At 38.7% G+C, this 27,127-nt stretch overlaps 2 protein-coding genes and 1 long non-coding RNA gene across 3 annotated transcripts in view; 2 read left to right on the forward strand and 1 right to left on the reverse strand.

Moving 5' to 3' along the window:
* The window catches only part of LOC145442567 (methanethiol oxidase-like), a 66,795-nt gene continuing 39,668 nt past the window's right edge, over positions 1 to 27,127 (forward strand). Inside the window, exon 1 of the mRNA XM_080320514.1 lies at positions 1 to 68. The gene's annotated coding sequence lies outside the window, so the exon portion shown is untranslated. The remainder of the gene's footprint in view (positions 69 to 27,127) is intronic.
* LOC145442580 (uncharacterized) lies at positions 1,178 to 2,444 on the reverse strand. Its single transcript, XR_013916091.1, has 2 exons — positions 2,230 to 2,444; positions 1,178 to 1,321 (listed from the first exon to the last, which is right to left on the reverse strand). It is a non-coding gene; the product is annotated as an uncharacterized LOC145442580 (long non-coding RNA).
* On the forward strand, positions 18,959 to 26,323 carry LOC145442573 (methanethiol oxidase-like). Its single transcript, XM_080320518.1, has 6 exons — positions 18,959 to 19,228; positions 19,346 to 19,471; positions 21,552 to 21,633; positions 22,214 to 22,377; positions 22,688 to 22,857; positions 26,059 to 26,323. The coding sequence occupies exons 1-6, from the start codon at positions 19,133 to 19,135 to the stop codon at positions 26,219 to 26,221; spliced, it is 801 nt and encodes a 266-aa protein (XP_080176644.1). The 5' UTR covers positions 18,959 to 19,132; the 3' UTR covers positions 26,222 to 26,323.

Raw genomic sequence — 27,127 nt, forward strand, 5'->3', positions numbered from 1 at the left:
CTCCAATCGATGCACATGACTATCTGGCAACAGTTGATATTGACGAAGATTCTCCGACATTCTCTCAGGTAACTATACTGGACTATAGCAATTCCCCGGTAGTAATAACTCCGAGAGCTTCGAAGGATACCAACTCCGAACTACTGGATTGAACGGCGTCGGGACCCACTGAATCAAGCAAACCACAGTGTCACTTTGCTCGTCGACCTGTGCAGCGTGCACGCGAGAGCAATATGCAAAATATAACGTTTTGAATATTTCTCAGTTGTCAAGAGATAATGCGAGAGAGAGAGAGAGAGAGAGAGAGAGAGAGAGAGAGAGAGAGAGAGAGAGAGAGAGAGAGAGAGAGAGAGAGAGAGAGAGAGAGAGAGAGAGAGAGAGAGAGAGAGAGAGAGAGAGAGAGAGAGAGAGAGATAACTTCACTTCTACTGCTTAGAATTGAGCCAAATTTGTTTTGCATAGTCTTTGAAGACAGCCCAACAATTTCATGGGGTTAGCAGAAAAATTTGAAAAAAAATTTTTTTTGCGTTTCTGGGCAAATTCAAAATTTTCAAACTCTACGTAAACCGCGAATATTGGTTGGAATGAATTCAAATTTGGTGTGCGTCGTTTTTTAAGGTAACCTGACGATTTAATCATGTAGCCCGCAAGATTAAGGAAAAAATGTTATTTTTGAACCGCCCTAATGGCCAGGTATCGCTGTAACCAGATTTACTCGTAGGAGGCTACGTCTGGTAGTAGCTGGAAATGTGCAAGATAGCTCGACAAGGTGCTTGGTCCTACTCTAAAACGCTTCATCTCTACACTGTTAAAAAATACCAGTAAATTTACTGCTCAAATAACAGGCAGCAGTTTTACGGCCATTTGTAAATGTAATTACTGCTTCCAGAAAGTCAAATAAATTACGGTGTTATAGCAGTAAGATTTATTACTGGTTCGCTGGTAAATTTACTGCCTATTGTAAAAATAAAAACTGCTTCCAGAAAGTAAATGAAATTACGGCTTATAACAGTAGGATTAATACGTTTGCTAGTAAATTTACTGCCAATTTGTAAAGCTAAATACGACTCTTTGGCGCACTATGGAATCACGGCATAATATTTTGCCCGATTCGCTGGTACATCCACAGACAATTTCCTCGACCCCCAGACCTGGCCAAGAACCCACACACTAATCATCAATTGCAGCGTCGAATCATTTATTGATGTATTCATGGAGCTTTTTTCAGCAACTTTGCAAACTTGATCACTTTAGGATGAACGTCAGTTCTTTCTTCTTTTAGATGACTTTTGAGCCTTGCTTTGCTATCCCAGCAAAGTACCTGTAAATGAAATAGATATTACTAACAAGGAAATAGAATCAAAGATTGCCAGCTGAGAGTAATGGTGTATTCTATAGGACGATTTATAACATGGGTGGCCAAGCTTTTCAGCCGAAGGGCCGCATAAGATTTACGAACCATTGCGCAGGCCACGTCAATATTGATGACCATTTAGTAGTCGTTCAATGAAGAGCGAACCGGATGAGGTAACGGTGAAAACGACACTTATATTACAGCGCATCAAAATCGATAACAATTGTGTCATCAAAATACGGAGTAGGCTTCATATCCGCGGCAAGCGCGAAAATTTCTCAAAGGTAATGAATGAATTCGGTCAATAATAATGGCACTTGAAATATTGTGGGTCACCTCCGTATATAGGTGGGCTCATTTGGCTTAGCAATGACTGGGTGGATTATATTGATATTTTAGTCATCAACATCCTGTATTTCAGTCAGGCAGATCAATTTTGTGGTTGGCCTTGCAAGTTCACAATAAATCACCTGGGTAATATATTTTTTGAAATTATAACTAACTTTGAGAATTACTTCGTGGGCCATGGTTTGGCCATCCCTGATTTACTTTGACCAGGGTTAGCCAATTTAGAAAATTACACCGTGGGTGGTCAACTCTCATGGGCCCTCGGGTTGGCCACTACGAAGCACTTCTACACAAGTATTTCGGTGGTTATGGGATGCATAAATTAGGTAATTGATTACTTATACTCGAGTAGCATCAGAGACTGCTTGGGACAAGAATTAAAGATAGACGTTGTCGTCTTGTAAAGAATGGAAGGTAGGCATAGTCGAGATCAGCACTTGTTTCCGGGAGTCTAGGTGCATAATTATTGTCAATTAAATTCAGTATAATCTGTTTCAATTGTGGTGTCGCTCTCACTCATAGCTCACCTTTGCATGAACTACAATGTGGCTGTTGCTTCTTCTGGGTATTCCATATTGAAGACATAGAAGCAGACGAAGAAATAAGCTACTGCAGAGTAGAAGGATTCCGTCGAATAAATGATCGATTTTTCGGCGGTTACCGGAAACTTTTCTGTAGAGTGGACAGTCGAGCCTAAAAATGCACGGGTATTATAGTCACATCAGCATCCTAATAAATTATACCAATTTAGAGGTGTTTATGGTGAACCAGTGTTGGAATGACTCGAGTCACCTTTTTCGTGTGACTTGACTTGACTCGTGTCAATTTGCTAAAATGACTCGACGTATCAGAAAGTTGAATTGACTTGTGACTCGGAGCCAAATTCACGAGTCAATTTCAAGTCATAAAGTTATAAAATAAAGTTACCAAATTCTCAGTGACGTAAATTGTGATTTTTGTTCGATGCATTTCGTTGGACGGACTCGTAGCGCAGTTACACTTTCGAATGATCTTACCATTTTAAGACTCCATTTATTAACTCGACTACTTAGTTTGATATCGATGAGTAGGGGAGACCGGGGACAAATGTAACTAGGGGCAAATGTAACAATCGACCTCACCGCTAGTAGGATGGAGAAATCAGCTTGATATTTTAAGTGCGCATGCAGTAGTTATCTCTCCTATTATACCTGGAGTCACATTGAGCTACGATGCGAAACCCCGGAATAATTTGCAAAAAACGAAATTTTTGACCCTTGAGTAAAGTTTTTCTGGTCTGGAATAATTTGTCTAGACGAATAGTACCTCAAGTAGTTACAACGTAATATGTGTAGCTGGAACAATGTTACTATAGTCTACCGTGGTGATGGAAAGAACGGGACTTGCATCGCCGGGAAGGTACCATACTGAGACACTAATCATGGTCGAGCGTGTCAGGGGCAATCGTAACACTCTGTTACTTTTGCCCCGTTACAATATGTTATCAATTCTGAATGTCTTTGTTCATATGTTGGTATTACCATTCATCTACTGCAGAATAATCTTGCAACAGCCAGAAGTTCACCAGAACAGATACTGCCTTGCGATACCAATTCTAACATGATCATCTGTCGAAACGGCCATACAATAGTGGTGATGTGAATCTGAGGGTTCGGTTATTTTCGTGATTCAACCACCCTTTCTCATGTTGATCGACCTTTAGTGTGTCGAACTTCAATAGTCATGACTTAATTCTCGTCCTCTGACATTGATCATGGCCCACTTACATTTTGATATTTGATATGAACAATTTATGTTAATTTTCTACAGCACAAATAAATGTCATTATAGCTTTGACGCCACACAATGTTGCGTCCTCGTTTTACGATACTATCATCGGCCCATTCAACCAAGATATGTTAGCCAGGTCGGTTTCGCACCTTCGCAGGTGACCGAATGACCAACCCATTATGCCCGCTGAACAACAGAACCTTGGTAGAAGAGGCCGAATATGTGTAAGGAGATGATGGAATGAATGTGTCTCTTGTACACTTTATGCTTGAACAAGACACGAAGGGTGATATTGCATTCAGATGCCATAAATGCAATGGGGCGTAGCCTGGAAGCGTTCAAACGTCTCTTCCTTTAGTTTCATGCAATATTACAATTTGTGCTTCCGTTTTCGTTGTTCATTTAGTTTGTGTTCAGTTATCAATAACACTGTTACAATTGCCCCGCAAGGGTGGTACAATTGCCCCTGGGTACGGGGCGATTGTAACATTTGAGCAGCGATTTTTGCGACCCAAAATTTCCATGATTGATTGTTGATTGAGTTCCAATTTAGTTTTCATATCAACTATCGAGTTGTTGGCTTCTTTATATAAAACTTTGGAAGTGAAATTTCCACGAGAAATACACGTAATGTTGGAAAATACGAAATGTGTTACAATTGTCCCCGGTCTCCCCTACAGGGCACAATAGGATTAACACTGCATGTACCCCAGCGGCATGTAGTGAAGTGCGTTTCAGGGCGACATGACGTCATCGATAAGGAAAAATAATGAAGTCACATGACTTTGCCACCTCGTAAAAAAATAAAAGTCGGTGCCTCGCCTATGATGGTAAATAATTCCTCCTAGTCCTATATATGAGTGCTCACTGCTCATGTAGATTTGGCCAACTGGCTACACTAACTTTCGACGCTAATTCCTAAAATTATATAACGCATGTCCGTAACGTGTTGATGTAATCATAAGCATGAAATGTCACTTCCAAAACTATTGCATTGCAATCCAAACAATAACTTACCGATTGCGATCAACAACGGGATGACTTGGAGCCTCCTTCACAAAGTCTTCTTGAACACTATTGTCGAAAAGAATAATATTATCCCAGTTGGCAATTGGCACGGTCGGTTAATCCACGGCCTTCGGCGCGAAATTAGCCTACGTTTATCTGGGCAAGTCAATTTTACCTCGACACAGCACTCAGCAGACACTACCGTAAAATCAAATGAATACCATCATAAACATATTCAATTACAAAGAAAACCATCAAAATTTCACTCTCTAGTACAGGGATGTCTAACCTGCGATCGTAGAAAGAGATTTGTGCGTACGTGGACACGTAATTCAATTAGCATGTGTTGGCGGCCATCGAAAATTGACTTTACGAATTGACTCCCGAAATTACTTCCCGCTAGGCGCGATTCAATGCGACTTCATTTTTCGATTTTAATAGAGTCGCAGCGCCCTTTGCTATCTGAGCCCCACAGTACATATGCGAACAGCGGAGGAAAATGATGCACCCTATATAGAAATAACAATTTGGAATCGTGTGCTCCTCACGAAAGAAATTTGTTTCTGGTACGTTTGGGAGATTTCAATACATTTCCACTATACCGACAATCCTGATGGGAGGTCAAGAAATAACAGCACGCCTTAAAGTGACTATACCAAAAATTAGCCACCCGAAGATGAATCATCTGCTCTAAATTTTCGGAAACACTCCCTCCGTCAACTCTAACGATGAATCTAATCACTTTGGTTGAGAAAGGATAATTATTTGATAGTAATATTTGAAACTACGAATATTAATGACGAAATTCATTCGTGAATCTGAAAAAAATTTCGCGCCTCGGGTGACCATAACCGGTCCCAGTCATTATTTATAATATGACAACTATGTAGCGATTTCGATGCGTACAGTAAGACGATATGAAAAAGTAAAGACTGGTCCGGAGTTCACCAGAAATGGAAATGGACAGTTTAACATGGGTATTATTGTGTGTTCAGAGAGTTCATTGCGACTGTGTCCTGGAATGCGGCCGTAGGCCGTAGAAGTAATCGAAATGTGGCCGTGAATAGCAAAAAGGTTGACCACTCCTGCTCTAGTATCATACTTGCAGAAAAGCGGCTGTATACATAACATTTGGGGTTGATTTCAATTTTTTAAGGTCCACCGGTCCGCCAAATTTTACCGGTCCTCGAGGTGAAAAAGGTTGAGAACCACTATTATAGAGGCCTAGTGCTCGCTGAAGATCCGATAATCACATGAGTCAGTAGTAAAACCAAGCAAAATCTACAAAGGTACTCCGAATCGAAAAAGTAATAGTACTTCGCTATACTAACCACCTTTCCGTGTTATTTACACTTCATTTCTGCAACGAACAACACATTCATATTCGCAATATATTCACTCTAAGCCTTTCAACTGACCCTCGTTGGGAGTGGCCGTCAGTAAATACGGAGATTGCAATTCGAAAAATGAAGACGAAATAGGTAGTGCTTGATGTAAGAATGATATACCAACGACGAACGCAGTTGGTTGCATTTAAAGGTTCTCGAATCGACTATAATAAAGCTCAAGCAACCGATCTTGGGTGGCGAGATAGCGCAGTGATATAGGCCTAATCCGCGGCTGCAAGACCAATGGGTGCGGGTTCGAGTCCGACCGAGGTCGACTTCCGAATTCCGATACCTAAGTATTGGAGGTTCACCTAGGCTCCTCCTCGCCACCTCATCCGCCACAGCGGTGTCTTACAAAAGCCTAGAGTTACGGAAAATAAGAAGAATATCGGCCTGGTAGTTGACAAACACCATGAATACCCCAAAAGAAACAAACAAACAAACCGATTCTTTGTCGGCAAAAGGACCGACTCTATTCTCTCCGTGTATTTCATTAGTGTGGCGTCTTTGGCTATAAATTACAGCCAATTTGTATTGCACTAATTGCATTTTTGCTTAACGCTCTCGTTTTGTGAATTCTCTTGTTGTTGTTGTTGTTGTTGTTGTTGTTATACCATTCTTATGTCACACTACCTATTTCATCTTTATATTTCGGATTGCAATATCCGTATTTACTGACGGCCACTCTCGACGAGGGTCAGTTGAGAAGCTTAGAGTGAATAAATTGCGAATATGAATGTGTTGTTCGTTGCAATATTCAAATTCTGTACCACACGGAACCTACTTTATTTCTGATAAGTAAAAGTTGAACTCTGCCTGAAAGTTTGAACACCGTTCATGTAATATCCATAAATCAGTCTGTAGTACAATACTTCATCACATGATCCCCTCACAGACCTCACTACCGATCATTTCTTATTGAATCTATTGAATCGAATTACTTTCGGACCGGACAATAACCTTCACTTGACTGCATAGTGAAGCTGTAGGAGTAGGACGAGTACTAACTGATTTCAGCCTAGTAGTGAATGATGATTGAAATAACTGACTGACTAAAGTAATACGCTCCTTACTAGACTAACATTTAATTAATTCACCATATAGTTTCGATACCATTTTTCACGTGGAGGGATGTAAACCTCTGTTTGTGACGTGGAACAGATTGCACGAAGGGAATATATATGAATTTTCCACGTCAATCATCATATTATAAGGTCATAATTAGGGCTAGGCAAAATCGAGCACCTGAGTGATTCGATTCTGAATCACGTTCTACGCTTCGAGTCGAGTTGAGTATTCGAGTATCACTCATTATGACGTCACAAAAGAATGCACTATGTCAGAGTTCAAATATGTACCTTTTATGCCACCACAAAGAACATAATGCCTGTTTTCCGTCACAATAAGTATAGTTAGGTATTTTTTCGACCATACCGATATCATTGCACTTCTAGGCAATGTTGTGAGCTGATCATGACTTCGGAAATGTGTTATTTCCATTAACGTTCGTAGCTTTGCACTATGTCTCGTATGCTGCGACACGACCAATCAAGGTTCCAAGGCTTCCTCAGTAGAAAATAGTAGCACAACTATAATTCTCGTTAGTAAATTAACTTTCAGCTGCGAGGAGCTTAATATTCCAGTACTCGAAAAATCGTCTTTTACTACTCGACTCGAATCATTAAAATTAATACTCGATTCAGATTCGAGTACTCGAATCATTGTGACCCGCCCTAATCATAATGAGTGATACTCGAATGGCAGATTCAACTCGAAGCCCAATACTATGGATTCAAAATCGACTTACTCAGGTGCTCGATTTGGCCAAGCGCTATTAGGTAGAGTCGCATTTAAAACAAACGGTGATATAAAACACTATGCTTAAAACATGTTTTAAACAGTGTTTAAAACAAAGGCCCTTTAAAAAAATTGCGATGTTTTTCAAGTTGTAAAATTATGCCATAGTAGTGTATATACTTTCTAAAAAAACATGGTTCATGGGCCTACGGACAATCACCACCCGATATAGCCGACGTATATCGATATGGGATGGTTGGAACCCACAAAATAGTCGGCTCAACATTGATGGTACAGATATTTCGTCAAAGGAGCTATATTTACTCTATTATTTCCATTGTCAATACCAATCCACTATGACGTCGCAATTGAATATTCGTGACGTCATGGATAAAAAAAGAACAATAAAAACACGTTTTAAATTTGAGCACTGTTTTAAACATGTTTGTTTTAAATGCAACCCTAGTTACAGGGGGTCGTATTTTTGTAGGGAGCTATTGGGTATCGTGGAGGTATATGAATCGCATGTTTTATCTTGCAGATTGTCGAGCCTGAGAAAGTATATAAAAAAACTGGATTGGCCTTTCCGCACACAACACACTGCATACCTGGAGGGAAAATTATGATTAGTTGTATCGGGGATCCCGAAGGCAACGAAAAAGGTGCTTATTAGGAGCTGCCCAATAAGGCACTTACGGACTAATATAACTTTTTTACCTCAAATTCGAGAGGAAAGTGTAATATTATGTATAATAAGTATGTGCCAAGTTTTTGCAACTTTTGCAACTTTTTTCCAGCTTCCGGGAGCTTCCTTAGTACTCGAAAGATGTGTAGTATGATGTGTTAAACTGTTTAAAAAAGTTTGATGTTGTAGCTTTTTCTTATTTTTCATGCTACTCTTTACTGCAACTTTTATCAAGTATTGCACAAAATGTAAGGTAGTGATTTAAAAAACATGCTGTAAAACTATTTCTAGTTCCCTCTTTGATTTTCTATACAAAGACTAAAGAGATATGTGATTGAATACACTGGTCTACACTAGTTTTGCGCCAGGACTTCATTAGGTCAATTATTCCTAATTTGGGGGCGCTGAATACGAATCTGGCGTTACTTTTGCTCAATCACATCACGTTTTTGAGATATTACATATGTTGAATATTTCTACTTTTTTTAGGTACTCAAGTAGATATTGCCTACTTGCAGTACTTACGGAAGTGATAATGTTTCACAACTAGTTCAACATCCACCTGAACAGTATTCTGGATGAACTAATTACGCGTTTGCAATTAGTTTTTTTGTAAAGTAGAAAGTAGTTAAGGGATAATATTGCAACACTATCATGAGCAACCTAATATTAGCCTAAGTCAATCATTCAAATTTTTTGGGCAAATCTGTTTTGAAATTTGTAGACCAGTGTAATATTATGGGTCGAAGATAGAGAATCTCTGGATTCAAATTCACCGAAGGCTCACTCATTCTCTACTACAACAACCCAGGTTTTAATCGCAAACAATAGAAGATTTCAATGACAATATTTGATTTATTTCTGTTGCATACTTACCGTGACGTCACTAACGAAAGCCGTAATTTGATTAAGTTATAAAAATGAGAAAATTCATACGGAAAAAATCTGACGTGATGGAGAAATTCTGAGCACGGAATCGGATTCAGCAACCCTAAATTAGCCTAAATCTATCATTAAAATATTTGGTGCAATTTTTGTTTCGAAATTTTACCAGTGTTAGCTGCACCTCAATGCTATCTATTTTTTAAATTTGAAGTCCTTCATCATATGATGGTGTCGTAAGCGAGACGGAACCTTTTGAATATCTCATACCATAATAAATCAAAAAAATATATAAATGGAACTTTTTATTGCAACTTTTGTTAAAATAAGTGCCTGACTTCCTCACGATTGATAATTATTGAAATGTATAATACGTATTGTTACCCAGCTGGATACGTCTTGTTTGATTCCGACACTTTTGAGCTGACTGGGAATTGGGAAGCCCCAGGTCATACCACCAGGTTCGGTTATGACTTCTGGTATCAACCGAGACACAATGTAATGATCAGCACCGAGTGGGGACATCCGAAGAGGTTCTTGGATGGATACGATCCGGAAGATGATGCAAATGGTCAGTTCGCATTTGATCTGCCTATGTGTTCTATGTGTTTTTCATACTTAGGGCATGGGAATGGACATTGGACATTGTCATTATATGGCCTTATACACACTATTTAATCGCCTATGAAACTATTAGGATGTTTTTTTTTCTTTTTTAACTGTTTCCTGGGATCACTCAAACACTGTAATTACATTGGTAAAAAATTAGTGTAATTACCAGATTTCGAACACAGAGCTGATTGCAGATCAGGCCATCGGTACTTTACGGTACAAAATTCTGCCTTGCCGTCCATTACAATAGCGGGAAAAGACTTAAATACACCAACGGCCATGGAAATTACCACAGGGCTGTAGTGCGTCCCGTTTACGTTAGGTGCCTTCTTGGGGTGATATACACTGTAAATCCGCAAGGTCGTATTGAACACTTCATAACACTTTTTTCTGCGTACAGACACACTTTTTGGGCATATAAACGCATTGGGCCATTATCGTCGCAACGCTTCTGCGTATTTCTCCGTTTACTTGTAACACTTCGTCACTGCGGCTTATTTTCAAGAAAATTTATACTTGGTAATTTATCATCAATTTTGCATTCATAAACCATCGCTACGTTTGGAGATCACATTAAATCACGGTATATGTAAAATAATATTACTCACTTGACCCAACACTAAGTTTAAGGGTAATATTTCAATGAAATATACATATTTCCCTGTGACGCAGAGGGGTCACAACCTTCGTCGCGGTAGAGCGCGCTCGATTTCAGTTTGGATTTGAATTGGTGGTTCGTCAGGCTTCAGGCAGAGAGTAAGGTACACGAAAAAACTTGGCGAAATGGATATATTGAAGCAGTTTCTGCTACCTGATGGCGTAAAGGATCATAAATTCCATGTACTGTAAGGTATGGAGATGCGGTAAATGTTATTGAATGTATGTAATGTGAGAAAAGTCATAAAATTAACTCTTTTTGACATTGCAGTAACGTCGTTTGTTTTAGATGTTTTAGCAGGCTACTCATATCCCTTATTCATATGAATGTTCTTTAGATGTTTTTTAGTATATGATTCGTCTGATATTATTGCTGGATGATCGAGCTTCGAATCTGATAATATACCAGGCTGCGACCAGGTCCAGTAACGGTACTGATGGGAAGCTGCTATAAAATTAACTTTTTTGACATATGGATAAAGGGATGTTCTCTCTATCCACACTGAAATATCACTATGTAGGCGATATTGTGGTCCATTGTGGACAAGTACTGCAATGTCAGCAATTGAATGCCGGTATGACAGTCATGCAACGGTTTTGATTGTTTTTCAACTGCAACACGTTTTACACTGTAGGCCTACTGTTTATTCCAAGTGGTAAGGTGTTAACTAAAGCGATTTTTGAAATGTCAAAATAGGTCAGAATTTTGTCAAAATTGTACCGTTAGGTCAAAAATTGCCAAAATTCTTCACAAAATCAAAATTTTGTTGGCAACTTGCATTTCGTTTGTATCATAGATGATTGCACTGTCGGTGAACTTATCATTTTACAATTTACATCTTGTAGCCTACTTTATAGTCCTACCGTTGTAGACGGACCATCGTCTGCTCATTGTGAATCATAAACTGTCAAATGAAACAAATACTCAACGTATTCTATTGCACTATCCTAACTGAAGCGAGACTGCGTGGGCATTGGTTCTTCGATTAAAAACCGTATGATGAATACTTGCAATGTAGACAACTTTGTCATAATGAGAGAGAGAGTGCAGTGTACGCACAACTTCAGTGTTGCCGGCCAACAACTGCAGCTGGTGAACGTTCTTTCTTCATTCTTGCCAAGCTACTTAGTTAGGACAGACACTTTCTACCCGAAAATGTAGGAAAGTATCTTTCGTTGTACTACAACAAATTTTTAATTATTTCTACCATAATACGAGATGTAACTAATACTAGAATTATTCATGGGTCCAGATTTCGATAAAATAAGTTCTTTTTCATGTAAAAATTTGTCAATTTTCATGCTAAAAGATTTTTTCAGATCAAATTACTTCGGAAGAACAGAGAGCTCCAGCCAGAAATAAAGATAAGTTCTGGTAATACAATTCTAACACTATGTGAGAAAAACCTAATTTAAGTACATGGGGTCAAAATTAAGTTTTTCATCATCAAAATATGTGTGAATTTGAATTTTTTAGTCAAAATCTTACCTTTTTAGGTCCACAAAATCGCCCCAATAATAGCACAGCCAAACAAACAATCTTTTCAACAAACCATGGATCACAAAGGGTAGTATTTGTTTTGCCCAATCCCCAAATTTGACTTTTCTGAGTTTATTGTGATACGGTAACTGAACTAAACTCTATTTTGCAGGTAGTATGTATTGAACTTGGCACCTTTTTGAAATGCATTTGCTGTATGGAATACTGGTAAGCATCACGTTGTTTTGTAAGTGAACTGGTATATCCTTAGAGAATGAATTTGATTCTGTTGCAATCGGTTATCTTTGTGATAAAGATTTTTATGAAAGTTTACTGGTAAAATTTCACAAAAATTGTTAACAATCCAGGAAGTATACTAACTGTGCCAGAGTAAAATTGGTGGTAACGTCATGTGCAACTTTCCATTCCATTACTCAATTATTCTATGAAATACACCCTTCTGTCACGCACAACTTATTGCAGAAAAAAAAAACTGTATCCAGTATGATATCTGCGTGATTACTGAGCAGTTCAATTGAATTGCGAAATTTTGCAACAAATATTTTCTTTTCAATAGTCTTGGATTGATCCTCAAATTCGTTCAACTGATGTCCACTCTTTAAAAAGAGCCCCCTGGGTCTACCGTGCCTGCGCTATCAGACAATGTTGACAGTGACGTGAGGAGTCGTTCGTAACGGGTTTTGTGCCGGCACAGTCATCTTATGTGATACAGACCTTTGTCTCAAGAGCCCATGGATACATGTGATTATGTAAGCCTATTTTCTCATTTTATATATCACCATTGATTATGTAATTTGCTGGTTTTTGCAGTCCTACTTTTCTCACGAACTATCTCGCAGAGTAGCTTACGGGCTATTCGATATGAGCTGAAAAAGGCTTCATCTGTGTACAGTACACTGCACAGTAAAGTGTATCCTGAACTGTTTACACTGAACAGAGATGTAGTTAAACGTAATGAGCTCGTGTAACTTGTACTTTAACTATTGCTTACTGAACTATAATGGGCTAGGTCAGTGGTTCTCAACCTGGGGGGCTGAGCACCTCTCCTGCGCTTCTGTAACCTATCTGTGTGAAATATTTATATTTACTTCTGCATCAAATTTACAATTTTCCTTTGTAATGTTTCGTATTTTCTAGGAGCAGCATTTGGATTTGACCAGTAAAAAAAAGATCCGCCATGGCACGCCACGAATCAGGGACTCATCAAGCCTGGGTTGCGGCTGATGGAAAGAATATGACAAATACCCTAATGTGCAGGTAGTATGTATTGCAATTGGCACCTTCTTGAAATGCATTTGTTGTTTTAAATACTGGTAAGCATCGCGGTATTTCGTAAGTAAACTGGTATATCCTTAGATAATGAATTTGATTCTGCTGCATTTGGTTATTTTTATGAATGTTTGCTGGTAAAATTCCACTAAAATGATTAACAATCCAGGAAAGTATGCTACTCGTGCTGTAGTAAAATTGGTGGTACGGTCACATGCAACTTTCCATTACAATAATTATTTGTTCTATGAAAGACACCCTTTTGTCACATACAAATGTATCCAGTGTGATATCTGCGTAATACTGAATGCCGGTGACGTGATATTTTGTGATACGATTGTTGATGTACAACGTTCTTTCGAGTTCTCTACTAGTTACTGACGATTACCCCTGACGAGTCTCAGCCGAAAATATTCGGGCTCATTTCAATATGCATATACTATTCAATTTTATATTGAAGTTTTGCACCTCGGAGAAGCTGTCCGAATATTAAATAGTTCCCTTGTATTGCAAATTTTTGAAACAAGTATTTTCTTTTCAACAGTCTTGGATTGATCTTCAAATTCATCCAACTGGTGTCGACTCTTCGAAGAGACCCCCTGGTTCTACCGTGCGTGTGCTAACAGACAATGTTGATAGTGACGTGAGGAGTCATCTGAACGGATTTTGTGCCGGTGCAGTCATCTTTTGCGATAATACTTTTGCCTCAAGGAAACATGTGATCATGTAAGTCTATTTACTCATTTCATATATCACCATTGATCATGTAATGTGCTGGTTTTTGCAGTCCTAATTTTCTTAATAACTATCTATATATGCGATATGAGCTGAAGAGAGGCTTGATCTGTGTACATTGAACAGAGGCAGGGCTGTGGAGTCGGTGGAGTCGGAGTCGGGGTAATTTTCGCTTGATAGAGTCGGAGTCGTGAAAACTATAATAGCTGGAGTCGGAGTCGGTGGGAAAATACTGACTGGAGTCGGAGTCGGAGTTTGTGAGAATGACTATGACTTCGACTCCGACTCCAACTTCTCTATCATGAAAACATTTGCTTTCAAAGAATTTTCAATAGAATTTTTATGTACCACCAACCACTGTTATTATTAACCATACATGCAGATCAGGTGCGGCCAGCCCGTGGCACGAAGGCCAAATTTGGCACACGAGAAGGTTAGGTGTGGCCTGCGAGGTAATTCTCGAAATTATTTATGACATCAGGTACAATCGCAAGGCCAACCAAAATTTGATTAGCATGACCGCCAAATTTGATGATGACTAAAACAACAGTTCTGACGCATTGACGTATCCAGGGGCCAGCTACATTTATCCCAGATCTTCGTATATGACCATGAAGTAGAATATTTCATAGCAGATTTATTGGACTTGAAATTTTTCTCGGTACTTCGCATGATTCATTGTCACTAGATTTCTTGCATTCAGTATTTGAGCCCACTTCTGAAAATTATAAATACGTATTATTCACAGAATTGAGTCTAACTGTATTCGCAATTAGGAGATACGGCTTCGCTTGTGCACTCGCAGCGAGATCGTCGACAAAACATTTGTACAAAATGATAGAGGCATGTTCACTGATAATATCGATTTTGCTATGTCTAAAAGTCGAATAATCCTGTCCTTGCCAAATGAGCCCAGTGATATACAGATGCGACCCCCAATGTATGATAGCGACATATTTCTTGATATAGCTATAGCCTAATTCAGTCGTTATCTTGCAAAAAATTTTCGCGCGAGTGCTCCCCACTTGACAAAATTAAAAATATTTGTAGTGTAGCTTAGCTGTTTGGGTCGAACAAATGATTAAGAAAGACTGCAAGTCCCAATCCTTGAATACTTGATTAAGTACATGCAGACTAGACATAGGCTATGGTCTTTGACTACTTAACTAAATTCCATTTCTGACCAATGTCTATTGTTAGCAGTAAGACTGTATGTGCTTGTAATCAGGATAGTGTGCAATGACAAAATTAGTAAGTTCAATTTCTTTATTAGTTGCTGAGTCATACGTAAGAGCTACACTTGGATTTTTTATCTACATTTTTATTAAACAGGATTAGATATCTGCCATATTTGAATGATTCATACATTTCAGGATATTAGAGAGTCCATGTTATAAAAACTTGAATAAGGAAGGATATTTAGCAAATCTTTATTTCATGTTAATTGCAAGTGGATAATTCGAGTTGTGCCACAATGAAACAATTTAGCATGCCACAGTTAATCATATGTTTGCATATGTTTAATGGTTGTATGATAGTCATTCAACCGACAATGTGGCATATGATTTTCGAAGTAAATTGGTAATAATGCTGGAGTCGGAGTCGGTACGTTTAAAGACCCAGGAGTCGGAGTCGGTACGTTTAAGAACTCAGGAGTCGGAGTCGGTATATTGAAAATGTGTGGAGTCGGAGCCGGAGCCGGTGGTAAAATTTACCGACTCCACAGCCCTGAACAGAGGTGTTGTTGAATGTAAAGAGCTGGGGTAACTTGTATTTAAACTACTGCTTACTGATCTATACTTGGAACATCAAATTGAGATCATTTCCCATTTCGTGCTAATTCCAAATAATTTCGTTAATTAAATTTAATCTGGAAGGAAGTATTTTGAAAGATTGAGAACAATTACAATTACTGCAATGAAGGAAAAGTATTCAACACCTTCGATAAGATGTCACAAAGTTTTTTGTACTAAAGACAATCAATGTGTCCTTTGTCTGGTCAATTATTGTAATGGAAATCCAAACCCATAGGAATAACGATTCTACTATATTTATTTTCGGATCTTGTTTGCAATCAATTACATTTTCAGCAAAACGAGGTTGATGAAGTCAACTGTCTTCTTCTCCAAGCCAAATTGAGAGACAAGCAAATACAATCCAAGACCCAAGCGCATGTCTTATTGAAACAGGTATCGTAATCTTTCTGTTTTGTGGACCACACAAATATACATAGACCGTTCATAGACGTACATAGACGTTGTGCTATAAATTTCATCCTGAGTTACAGTTCTGCATTCTCACTGTGGCCTGTGCGTCTGAATGTCAATGTAAATGTCAAAATGGCCGAATTGAAAAAAGCCCGGACCTAATTCAAGATATTTTTATTAGTCGTTATGCGAATTTTAGTCCTTCTCAGAGATAGGATTTCACATGTACCCGAGCGCCTTTCCTGCGCTTGTGTAACCTGCATGTGTAAAATATTTATATTTATTTCTGCATAAAATTTAGAATTTTCATTGACATATTCAAAACTTTGGAATTTAATCACATTTTCAAGGAGCACAACTTGGAGTCGACCAGTAGAAAAGAAGCAAACACCATGCTAATTCCAAATAATTTCGTTAATTAAATTTAATCAGGAAGGAAGTATTTTGAAAGATTGAGAACAATTACAATTACTGCAATGAAGGAAAAGTATTCAACACCTTCGATAAGATGTCACAAAGTCTTTACTAAAGACAATCAATGTGTCCTTTGTCTGGTCAATTATTGTAATGGAAATCCAAACCCATAGGAATAACGATTCTACTATATTTATTTTCGGATCTTGTTTGCAATCAATTACATTTTCAGCAAAACGAGGTTGATGAAGTCAACTGTCTTCTTCTCCAAGCCAAATTGAGAGACAAGCAAATACAATCCAAGACCCAAGCGCATGTCTTATTGAAACAGGTATCGTAATCTTTCTGTTTTGTGGACCATACAAATATACATAGACCGTTCGTAGACGTACATAGACGTTCTGCTATAAATTTCATCCTGAGTTACAGTTCTGCATTCTCACTGTGGCCTGTGCGTCTGAATGTCAATGTAAATGTCAAAATGGCCGAATTGAAAAAAGCGCGGACCTAATTCAAGATATTTTTATTAGTCGTTATGCGAATTTTAGTTCTTCTCAGTGATAGCATTTCACATGTACCCGAGCGCCTTTCCTGCGCTTGTGTAACCTGCATGTGTGAAATATTTATATTTATTTCTGCATAAAATTTAGAATTTTCATTGACATATTCAAAACTTTGGAATTTAATCACATTTTCAGGGAGCACAACTTGGAGTCGACCAGTAGAAAAGAAGCAAACATCATGGCACGCCACGAATCAGAGATTGACCGATCCTGGATTGTAGCTGATGCCAAGAATATAAAACTGCTTCAGTGAAAATGAAGTATTCAGAAACATTGTTGACGTTTTGAGCTACTATGCATTGGATTGTCATACCCTGAAGGAGTGGTTCTCAAACAGGAGAAAGCATTTGAAGGGGCGTGAACCCGCTGTCAACTAAAATCTTGTTCGCACATGGCAGCTTCTACTTATTTCTCTGTGTATGGTCAGAATTTAATATTTGAATATTCTCTCATCAACAACCATTACCGTCACTGCCATCCAACTATCAGTTGGGATTTTTAGCGTTCTGGTTGCTTTTTTTAATTTCATGATACGACGATAAGGGGTGTGTGAATTTTTTTTGCTATCATAACGGGGCGTGTCCAAATATGTTCATGAACCAGTGCCCTAATGACTTCCAGATTTCATATTTTGCAGCAGACTGGCAAATAACAACAAAATCTTTTCTGTAAATCTGCAAAATTTGTATGGACTGAAAGAAACGATTTCTTTGTTATTTAAACAAAAGTGATTGGCATTAACCTGATATAAATCCTTGTAATGCAAGCCCAAGAATATTTTTGATGCATGGTTAGCAGGCCCAATTTCATTAAGAGTAAAAAAATACTTTGTTACTTGTTTATCGTGGTAGTGGTAGTGAAACTGATATATTCATTGTTTGTTTTTTTTACAATAAAATTAGAAATTTACAAGCCATAATTTGATCAATTATAAATATGTTTTAATGATTTGTGTTGATCATGTTTTCCGTTAACGGACGTAACCAATGAATTTGATTCCATGCCATTGTCACGAAAGTTAAAGATACTAAATGATATTTTGTTATCACTATCCCTAATTCCCTATGCATTCATTTTCATGATTGAACGAGTTGCATGATATTTGTAGTGAGTTTGCTCTTGATCATTTGTGATGTTCGTGATTTCATGGACTATTCCGGAAACGGTTTCAACTGCTGATCTGAATTTATGAAACCCTGTCACAGCAGCTATTGGAAATTTCAATGTTTGCACGTATTTAATCACCCATGTTGGGTATTATAAGCGTCATCTATTCATGAATCAATAAAATCTGATTTTATTTTGAGCCCTGCGTTCCGGTGACTAGTCAACCAGCCACTTTGAGGCTGAACACTTTTTAGGTAAACACTTTTAATTTAAACACTTCGCAACACTTCTAGGCGTTCAATTTTTGGATCACGTTTCGTGTTCAATTTTCCGTGTTGAGCAACACTTCAGAATTTACAGTGTACGCAAAGAGAATCCCCTCCATCCTGTGTATATTTATATCCATGAGTATTGGTGCACTCTAATAGGTTTTAGACTACTTGCGCTTTTACTTGATAAGTTTTTAGGCGACAGTACTTGGTTTGTACAATTTGGATTTTGAAAAGTAGAAAGTGTAGTTTTTGGAAAATTTTTACTTTTATTTACGGTATTGTCCTAATAACCGCGTGAAATAGGCCCTGCATCACGACAAATGAATATGTTTTTGAATGCTGCATGAAGATATTTATACTGTCATTATAGTCACGATGATACAAGTTACAACTTCTAAAAAAATAGGATTACCTGGTAAAAGTACGAGACACTTTGTCTGAAATTTACTATACCAAACTACATACTCGAGAGTACTTTTTAGAACCTTCCTTTTCCTGTTTCATTTTCCAGAAATTTCTACTTTATACTTAGTAATCGAGTAAAATGTAGCTAAAATAGTACAATGAAAGCTAGCGAACGACTTTTGTACATTGTACATGTAGGGTTCTATGGACACAGTCTGAACGTCTACGATTGGACGACGCACGAAATTATACAAGTGAGTATTAGACATATGCAGACATATGCGATTTTGTCAGTAACGACGCCAGAAGCTATGGTCCTCCCTAAAATTGCTTAACCTCCGATCCAATATCTTTTAATTTTAAACCTGCAGAACATTGATTTGGGAGAAGACGGCAAGATTCCGTTGGAGATCAGATTCCTACACGACCCCGCTGCTGCCGAGGGATTCGTTGGGTGTGCGTTGTCTAGCACTGTTTTTCGCTTTTACCCGACAGAGGTGACTATACAGAAGTTATCATTAACGAAGTCCTTTTTCAGAGGACTCAAACGGTCTACTTGCACTACTTACTCAAGTGTTTTAGATTAGACTACTTCTACTTCACAGTTATTGACTTCTTACTCTTGGGATTTTGTAAATTATAAAGTAGTTGGTACGTAGATTAATCATATAAACTGGGCGAAACAGCCCCTATATCGTGATAGCGCAGAGGTGATAATAATTTTTGCTATTCACGTCCGCATTTTATTCATATATAATGCATGCGGCCGCATTCCATCGGACAGACGTAATGATCCACATGGACTCCAAATATCCACGCTAATTAGACTGGAGACTGTACATCGCGTGCAGCCCTTGCGGTGTTTTGTGCCATCGCTGTTGTGCCTTGCGCACGGAAGTTTCTAATTGTAGAAGTAGAAAGTCCGCGCATCAAGCTTACTTTGCGCACCGAAATCGCGAATATTATGTAATATAAAGCTATCGGGATTCGTGGTCACGTCGTCCATGAATAAATTTTGTCAATAATATGGTATTTTCACCAACTACTATCATATATATATATCATTTGTGTGGTGAGATAGCGCAGTGGTATAATCCGCGGCTGCAACACCAATGGGTACGGGTTCGAGTCCGACCGAGGTCGACTTCCGAATTTCGATACCTAAGTGTTGGAGGTGTACCTAGGATCCTCCTCGCCACCTCATCCGCGTCAGCGGTGTCTTACAAAAGCCTAGAGGTGGGCCGTGCTATGAGTCGGCAGTTACGGAAAATAAGAAGAATACCGGCCTGGTGTAAATGACCATAGTAGTCGACAAACACCAAAACAAACAAAACAAACAAACATATATATCCTTTGTCAGTCCACGTTATCACATTTACCGGTAGAGCCTATGGAGGGGATGTCTTCGAAAATTTTGGGTACACAATTAATGATGATGTATCTTCGAGTTGTTGTTAATCACTTTGTTGCATGCTGTTATTTCTTGAACTCCCATCAGGATTGTCCGTTATGTCACAATATATATTGGAATTGCCAAAAAGCTAACTGCTTTGATCACCTCTAGGTAAATATCGTTTTGATTGCTTATTATTATTGATTTTGATAGATTCACTTGGGATTGACAACTTTGCGCATTTATGTAGTATAATATAAAAAAACGAGCAGTATACCATATAATATTAGGCTATTAACCTAAGTCATTCTAACCCGGGGTATCAAGCATACGGCCCGCGAGCCGCATCCGGCTCGCCAGACCATTTCATCCGGCCCGCGGGGTCATTTAAAGTAGATTGAAAAATTATTGAATTATACAGTACCTTTTTAATAGCGTTATTTGTCGAACGTGTTCATCGGCCACATCAAAACCACTTGTCGACCGTGATGCGTTGTCACTCAAGTAACTATCAAGAACAAGGTGGTGACATTGACACTACATTATGCGGCAAAAAAGGCCAAAATTAGCGCACTCTGTTCTGAGTTTTCTAGCAAAATTACAGTTATTCACTGAGCCGGAAACGACAATCCGAAACCGTTGCATGTAAAATACATGGAGAATATAATAGCTACACAAATTATAGAATTCAAATATATCTGGCCCCACTTCTGCTGATATTATTCCGACCCAAAAGGCGCCAGCCCCGGTCTCCAGAGTAATCGAATGGGGAATTTGTGATATAAAAATGATGAACAAAATTCCAGCGCCCTCGTTGACAATATCTTATATTCCTCACCGCGAATACGTAGGGCGAACGACGAATCACGATTAAAGCAAGGAAATCATTGAATTATTCCAACTTATATCGTTGTTAGAGCCACTGTTTTATAATCGGCCAATCATCGCATTTTGTTAATTTCATTGTTTGCGAATAACGGTGTGATAAAGCCTTGCAGTGAACACACAAAGGTACGGATTCGGGGGTGACATTTTGGATCATGCGAGTGGTCCGGCCCGCGAGTGATCAAAACGTTTGAATCCAGCCCGTGATATGAGTCGAGTTTGCCACCCCTGTTTAACCTAAGCGATATATTTGGTCTATTCCGAAACTAACGCAATGTTCTTAAATTGATTACGTATAGGCAGGAACATGGAACGCAGATAAGGTGATTAGCGTTCCACCCAAAAAAGTTGATGGCTGGTTTCTCGGTCCGGAAATTGATGGTAAGTATGTATGTATATAGGCAAAGGCATGGCGACCATGGATTACTATTCCTTTTCGTCATTCATCGCCATGAACACTTGATGAGAGAAAGACAAATAGGATGTAGTTTTGGAGTTTATATAACTTTCATGAGTGAAATTGTCATAAAAACCGCTTGGAATAGCCCTTGTGTCACGATAACGAAATATATTTTCGATGATTGTACGACGTAGTTACAGTGTCCTCGTCAATTGTGTTAATCGCGAAGATAGGTCTTAAGCAGTCATGCACTTCCAATTAACCGCTAAAAGTAACCACGACCATTCCACCGAATCTGCATTTCGAAACTACTTACTTGAGTATTATACTTTCCATACTTTCAATTTCTAGTGTCACTTGAAGTAGTTTTAACATGTCTTGGAAATCTCTACTTTTGCTTATGTTATAGAGTAGATATTGATCTCATTACTTGAACTTGGTAGAAATGTTGACTAATTTGACCGGGTATGCGTGTAAGTTGTACGAATAGGCCTACAGTTTTTCGACACCACGAGACCATGCTCGCAACATCTGTTTTAATTCTCCAACCCAATCGCTCAGGAATTTTGTCCGATATCATCATATCGATGGATGACAAGTTCTTATATTTCTCATTGTGGCTGCACGGGGATATCCGCCAATACGATATATCGGATCCAAAGAACCCGAAACTAGTTGGGCAAATCTTTCTCGGAGGACGTGTGCAATCGGACGGTCCACTTGAAGTTAGTATTCAGATTGTCTCTCTCTTATCATTTTACATAAACGTAGTATTCAATGTGGGTGGATCTATAATAAATAATGAAAGAATTTTACACCGTAAATACTATATTTTTCAAACCCAAAATTTGGTACTCCCATAGCTTCGCGTCTACTGGTCGGAATTGAGCTTTTTTCAGACAATTTCATGGGATAGCCAGTAAAATTTGAAAATGTAAATATTTATTTTTACTATATAAATCCTAAGTAATTTCTTGCATAGAAATTCTTCGATTGGTCAGAATTGAGCCAAAATCGGTGTGTAGCGCATTTCAGGTAACCGAGGATTTGGAACTCAAAAGTCAGCCCGACCCGGTTTTCATCGACGGGAAGCGAGTTCATGGCGGTCCCCAAATGTTGCAGTTGAGCTTGGACGGGAAGAGACTCTACGTAACAACGTCCCTGTACAGTGCGTGGGATGAACAATTTTATCCCGAATTGGCGAAGTGGGTGGACATGGACATGGTCACATCATTTGTTGTTTTTTATTCTCTTTGTTTAATATGTATGGATGTAGGCCTACACTTATTGAGATGACGTTAGGCATAGCCACACGCGTTATGCAGGCTTATATTCTGTGATTTACCGAGGTGTTCAAGTAACGAAACACTTTTAATTTTTCGGAGTGAGGTTTCCCCTGCTTGTGCTACTTACCCATGTGGTTATGTCTTTGAACTACTCCCATTTTTATAACCACTTGAAGTAGTTTTGTAATATCTCTGAATCTGTCCTTCTTGAGTAGAAATTTACGGAGTTGCTTCTAGTTGAGTAGGCCTACCTAATTTCACCACTTGGATCACGTCTGGTGATTTATTACTTTGAAAGTTAATGCAGTATATATAGATTATAGTTCCTTCTATCAACAGGCATATATTCCACTCGAAAATTAGACCCACTGGTCAGGTTTATTCGCAATGCTTTGACGTTGTATGGGAGTAGTCAAAGAATATGCCTACGGTGTGCGATCGATTTAAACGACTGAGCATTGTGCCGGGGAAAGGTATCCTGCAGTAGTGCTACTCATCGCCTCTGGCTATACCAAGGGTTGCAACCAAGTCGCAAGTCCGAGTCCAAGTCATTGAGTAGAGGGTAGAGTCCGAGTCATAGCGCTGTGACTAGGGTTGCATTTAAAACAAACGGTGTTTTAAAACACTTTATTTATTGTGTCAATACTTCATAAAAAAAACATGTTGTATGAGCCTACGGACAATTACCACCCTATGTAGCCGACGTATATCGATATGGGATGGTTGGAACCCTCAAAATAGTCGGTTCAACAGCAATAGTACATATATTTCGTCAAAGGAGCTATTTTTACCCTATCAATTTTCAATTGTCAATTACAATCAACTCTGACCTCACAATTGAATATTCGTGCCATCATGGCTTCAAAAAAACAACAACATAAAAACATGTTTTAAATTAGGGCCTTGTTTGTTTCAAATGCAACCCTAGTTGTGACTCGAGCCCGAGCCCAAGTCATTGCGTTCACTGTTCAGTTCTGAGTTCATTCCGATTCAACCCACTTTTTCAATTCTGCTCGAGTGATATAGTGGCTCGCATTCAAAATGTCGTAATTTTCCTCAGTCCTAACAGTTCATTAACTATTCTTCGAAGTTAGCATGAAATGTCTGTTTTGGCCGTCCTAGTCTCGAGCCAATCTGACTTGGTTCGTGTCGTGCACAATGACTCGAGTACAAGTCGAGTCATTTTTCGTATTTGAAAAAATACTCGAGTCAAGTCGAGTCACCAAAATCGTAATTCGAGTCGGATTCGAGTTTTGACTAGGGCAAGTTTTTTGTTGCACTTAAATCGTGGGAAAGTTGCACTTACTATTAGCAAAAGCTGCACTAAAAAGTTGCATTTCTAATTTTTATGATATGTTAGGGCATAAAATGCTCGAAAAGTGTAAGATTTGCAGGGCATCTGCTTGTTTCGTTTCTTTCTTCACTATTTAATCTATCATGCATACATTTTTATCAGGGATATATAGAACTCTATATATCACTGATTTTTATCTTTAGGTTTGAAATTTACATGACAATATTTCTCTGTCTGCTCCTGCAGAGCTGTCAAATTTGGTACTTTCCCATTGCACGGAAGGCCTGGCGAGACCGTTGAAAAGTGCATGTTTTGCCGAGATGCAGCAAGAAGTTAACGTAGTGCGGAAAATTATTTTCCCTAAAAAGTCAAACAGAAAAGCGATAACCAAATAAACAAGTCAAATACCACACTCGAACCCCTTAGGTCTGCAAACTTGGCAGAAGGCATTGCAGAAAAACTCAGTGTTGGCGAATTTAACAAAATTCAGTCTGAAAAAGTGACCCCGCAGTGAAAATCAGTGGCCTCATCTGGGCGTCAGTCAAAGGGGAAGTGACCTCAAATTTAAAAGACGGTTAATCAATCAAGCGATCTATTCATATATAGTTTGGACATTGTTGTGCGTCTAGCATGCAAGCCATTGCCTCATAGGTAACATTTAGATGCAGCTAATCCATCACATATCAGTTTGTTAAGCAAATCAAAGAAAGAACGATACTAGAAATAGTTTTATAGCATGTTTTTGAATCATGCCTTTACGTTTTGTGCAATACTTGATAAAAGTTGCAGTAAAAAAGGGCATGAAAAAATTGCAGTATCAAATTTCTTCAAACAGCTTTATACAGCATACCATATAGATTCTGAGTATTTACGAAGCTCCCGGAAGCTGTTAAAAAGGTGCAAAAACTTGCCCTAGTCATGACTCGAGTCATTACAGCTGTGGCTATTCCTTCCTGAAACATTGTTAAGTATGACACCCGACTGATACTGATCACAAGTGTCTAAATGTAAAGGTAGGATGCGTCATGACCGCATTGACACTCCTGTTTCACCGCCCCATTGTTTCCGCTAGTCTAGAGGTGGTGGTTTAAGTATAGATAACTAACCTACGGATAGATGGGCAGCACGAGAGTCACGGTCGAGTGATGCGACAACGGCAGATTTGTTGTCGCTTCATAGCATGAAACGGGAGCGTAATTGCTAATCCCAGAGATGACGACCCGAGCGCTCAAATTAAATAAAGTTGATCTTATTTGAAAGCTACAGTCGCGCTGATTCTGATAATATACATTAAATTTTCATCAAGGCAATGGAACCACCCCGAAATAGCCTTCAAAATATGAAAATCGGCATTGTTCTAAAACAATTGCAAAGGCGCAGCACAATGACCATAACAACGGTCAGTGCGTGGTTGCGATTGTTTAGAACAATGCCGATTTTCATATTTTGAAGGATATTTCGGGGTGGTTCCATTGCCTTGATGAAAATTTAATGTATATTATCAGAATCAGCGCGACTGTAGCTTTCAAATAAGATCAACTTTATTTAATTTGAGCGCTCGGGTCGTCATCTATGGGATTAGCAATTACGCTCCCGTTTCATGCTATGAAGCGACAACAAATCTGCCGTTGTCGCATCACTCGACCGTGACTCTCGTGCTGCCCATCTATCCGTAGGTTAGTTATCTATAGTTTAAGACAGGCAGTTTTCATTGAAAAAGTAGTTGCTATTACCGAGATACCCCACTGTCCAATTTCCCACCATGTCTATATAATCTACAATGCTACTGTGCGACTACATACAACCTATAAATCCACGTTTTACAGGCAAGGGTCATTCCTAATGATGCTTGACGTCGATACCGAGAAAGGGGGGCTGACGCTCAACAAAAAGCTCCACGTCAACTTCGGAAACGAGCCCAAAGGGCCGGCGTTGGCTCACGAAGTCCGATACCCAGGCGGAGATTGTACATCCGATATCTGGATGTAGTGTGGAATTTTCGCAGCTCTAAGACGCAGTCAATATCGTACGCTTGTATATATGTTTTTTGGGACTAACGCATAACATAAAACGTATATCGATTGATACCAACCTATATATTATACTGCTGTGGCTAATGCTATACCTGGCAAACTTGTCATAATTTCAAATTACCAGAACTAATATGTGATATTCGCCAAATAAAACTTATTACGGCGAATCGTTTTCGAATAGGCATCACATATTTCTAAACAGCGTTTAGATATTTCGGGGGTAAATCGGAACACTTTTGAGCAGTGGTTCCCAACCTTTCTTCGATTGTGGCATACTAGAAAAATTATGAAACACTCGCACACTTGCAAGAAAGTTGCTTTCTGAAAAATATGTACGTAGTAATGCGATGGCTAAGCTTATTTATACGTACGTATATACGACTAAAACGAGTTGCATTGTTGACAAACATACCAGCATTTCGTCGTCATTTCCAATCATTTTTTGGCGTGAGCAGCTGTTAGTTTCAGCTATCTTCCCATAGTCATGAAGATTCACATGATGGCAATAATTTTCTGAATGCTTTTGCATCCATGGGATAGGGATTTGTGGAAACAGCTAGTTACAGAACGGGGCGTTTCGTAAATCAACGAGCTGTTCTTCTACGTAACGATTGCTCGATTTACTGCTTCCAAACGGACAAATTACCCATCTAAAGTTATGAACAAATCCAGAGAAGTAGGCTACTAACTAAATTTTTTTTTGAGTTGATTCATTACGACCGTGAAACGAATTAAAGACTTTCTCCTCACATAGCAGCATAATTATAGCGTGACGATTACCCAACTCATTGGCAATGTCATGATTGGTTCTATATTAATGGTCACATGTGCTTATTCATCAGCTATCAAGCAGTTACAGCGC

Source organism: Botryllus schlosseri, chromosome 7 (assembly GCF_051294905.1).
Source record: "Botryllus schlosseri isolate E-star chromosome 7, Bs_hap1, whole genome shotgun sequence".
Taxonomy (NCBI): domain Eukaryota; kingdom Metazoa; phylum Chordata; class Ascidiacea; order Stolidobranchia; family Styelidae; genus Botryllus; species Botryllus schlosseri.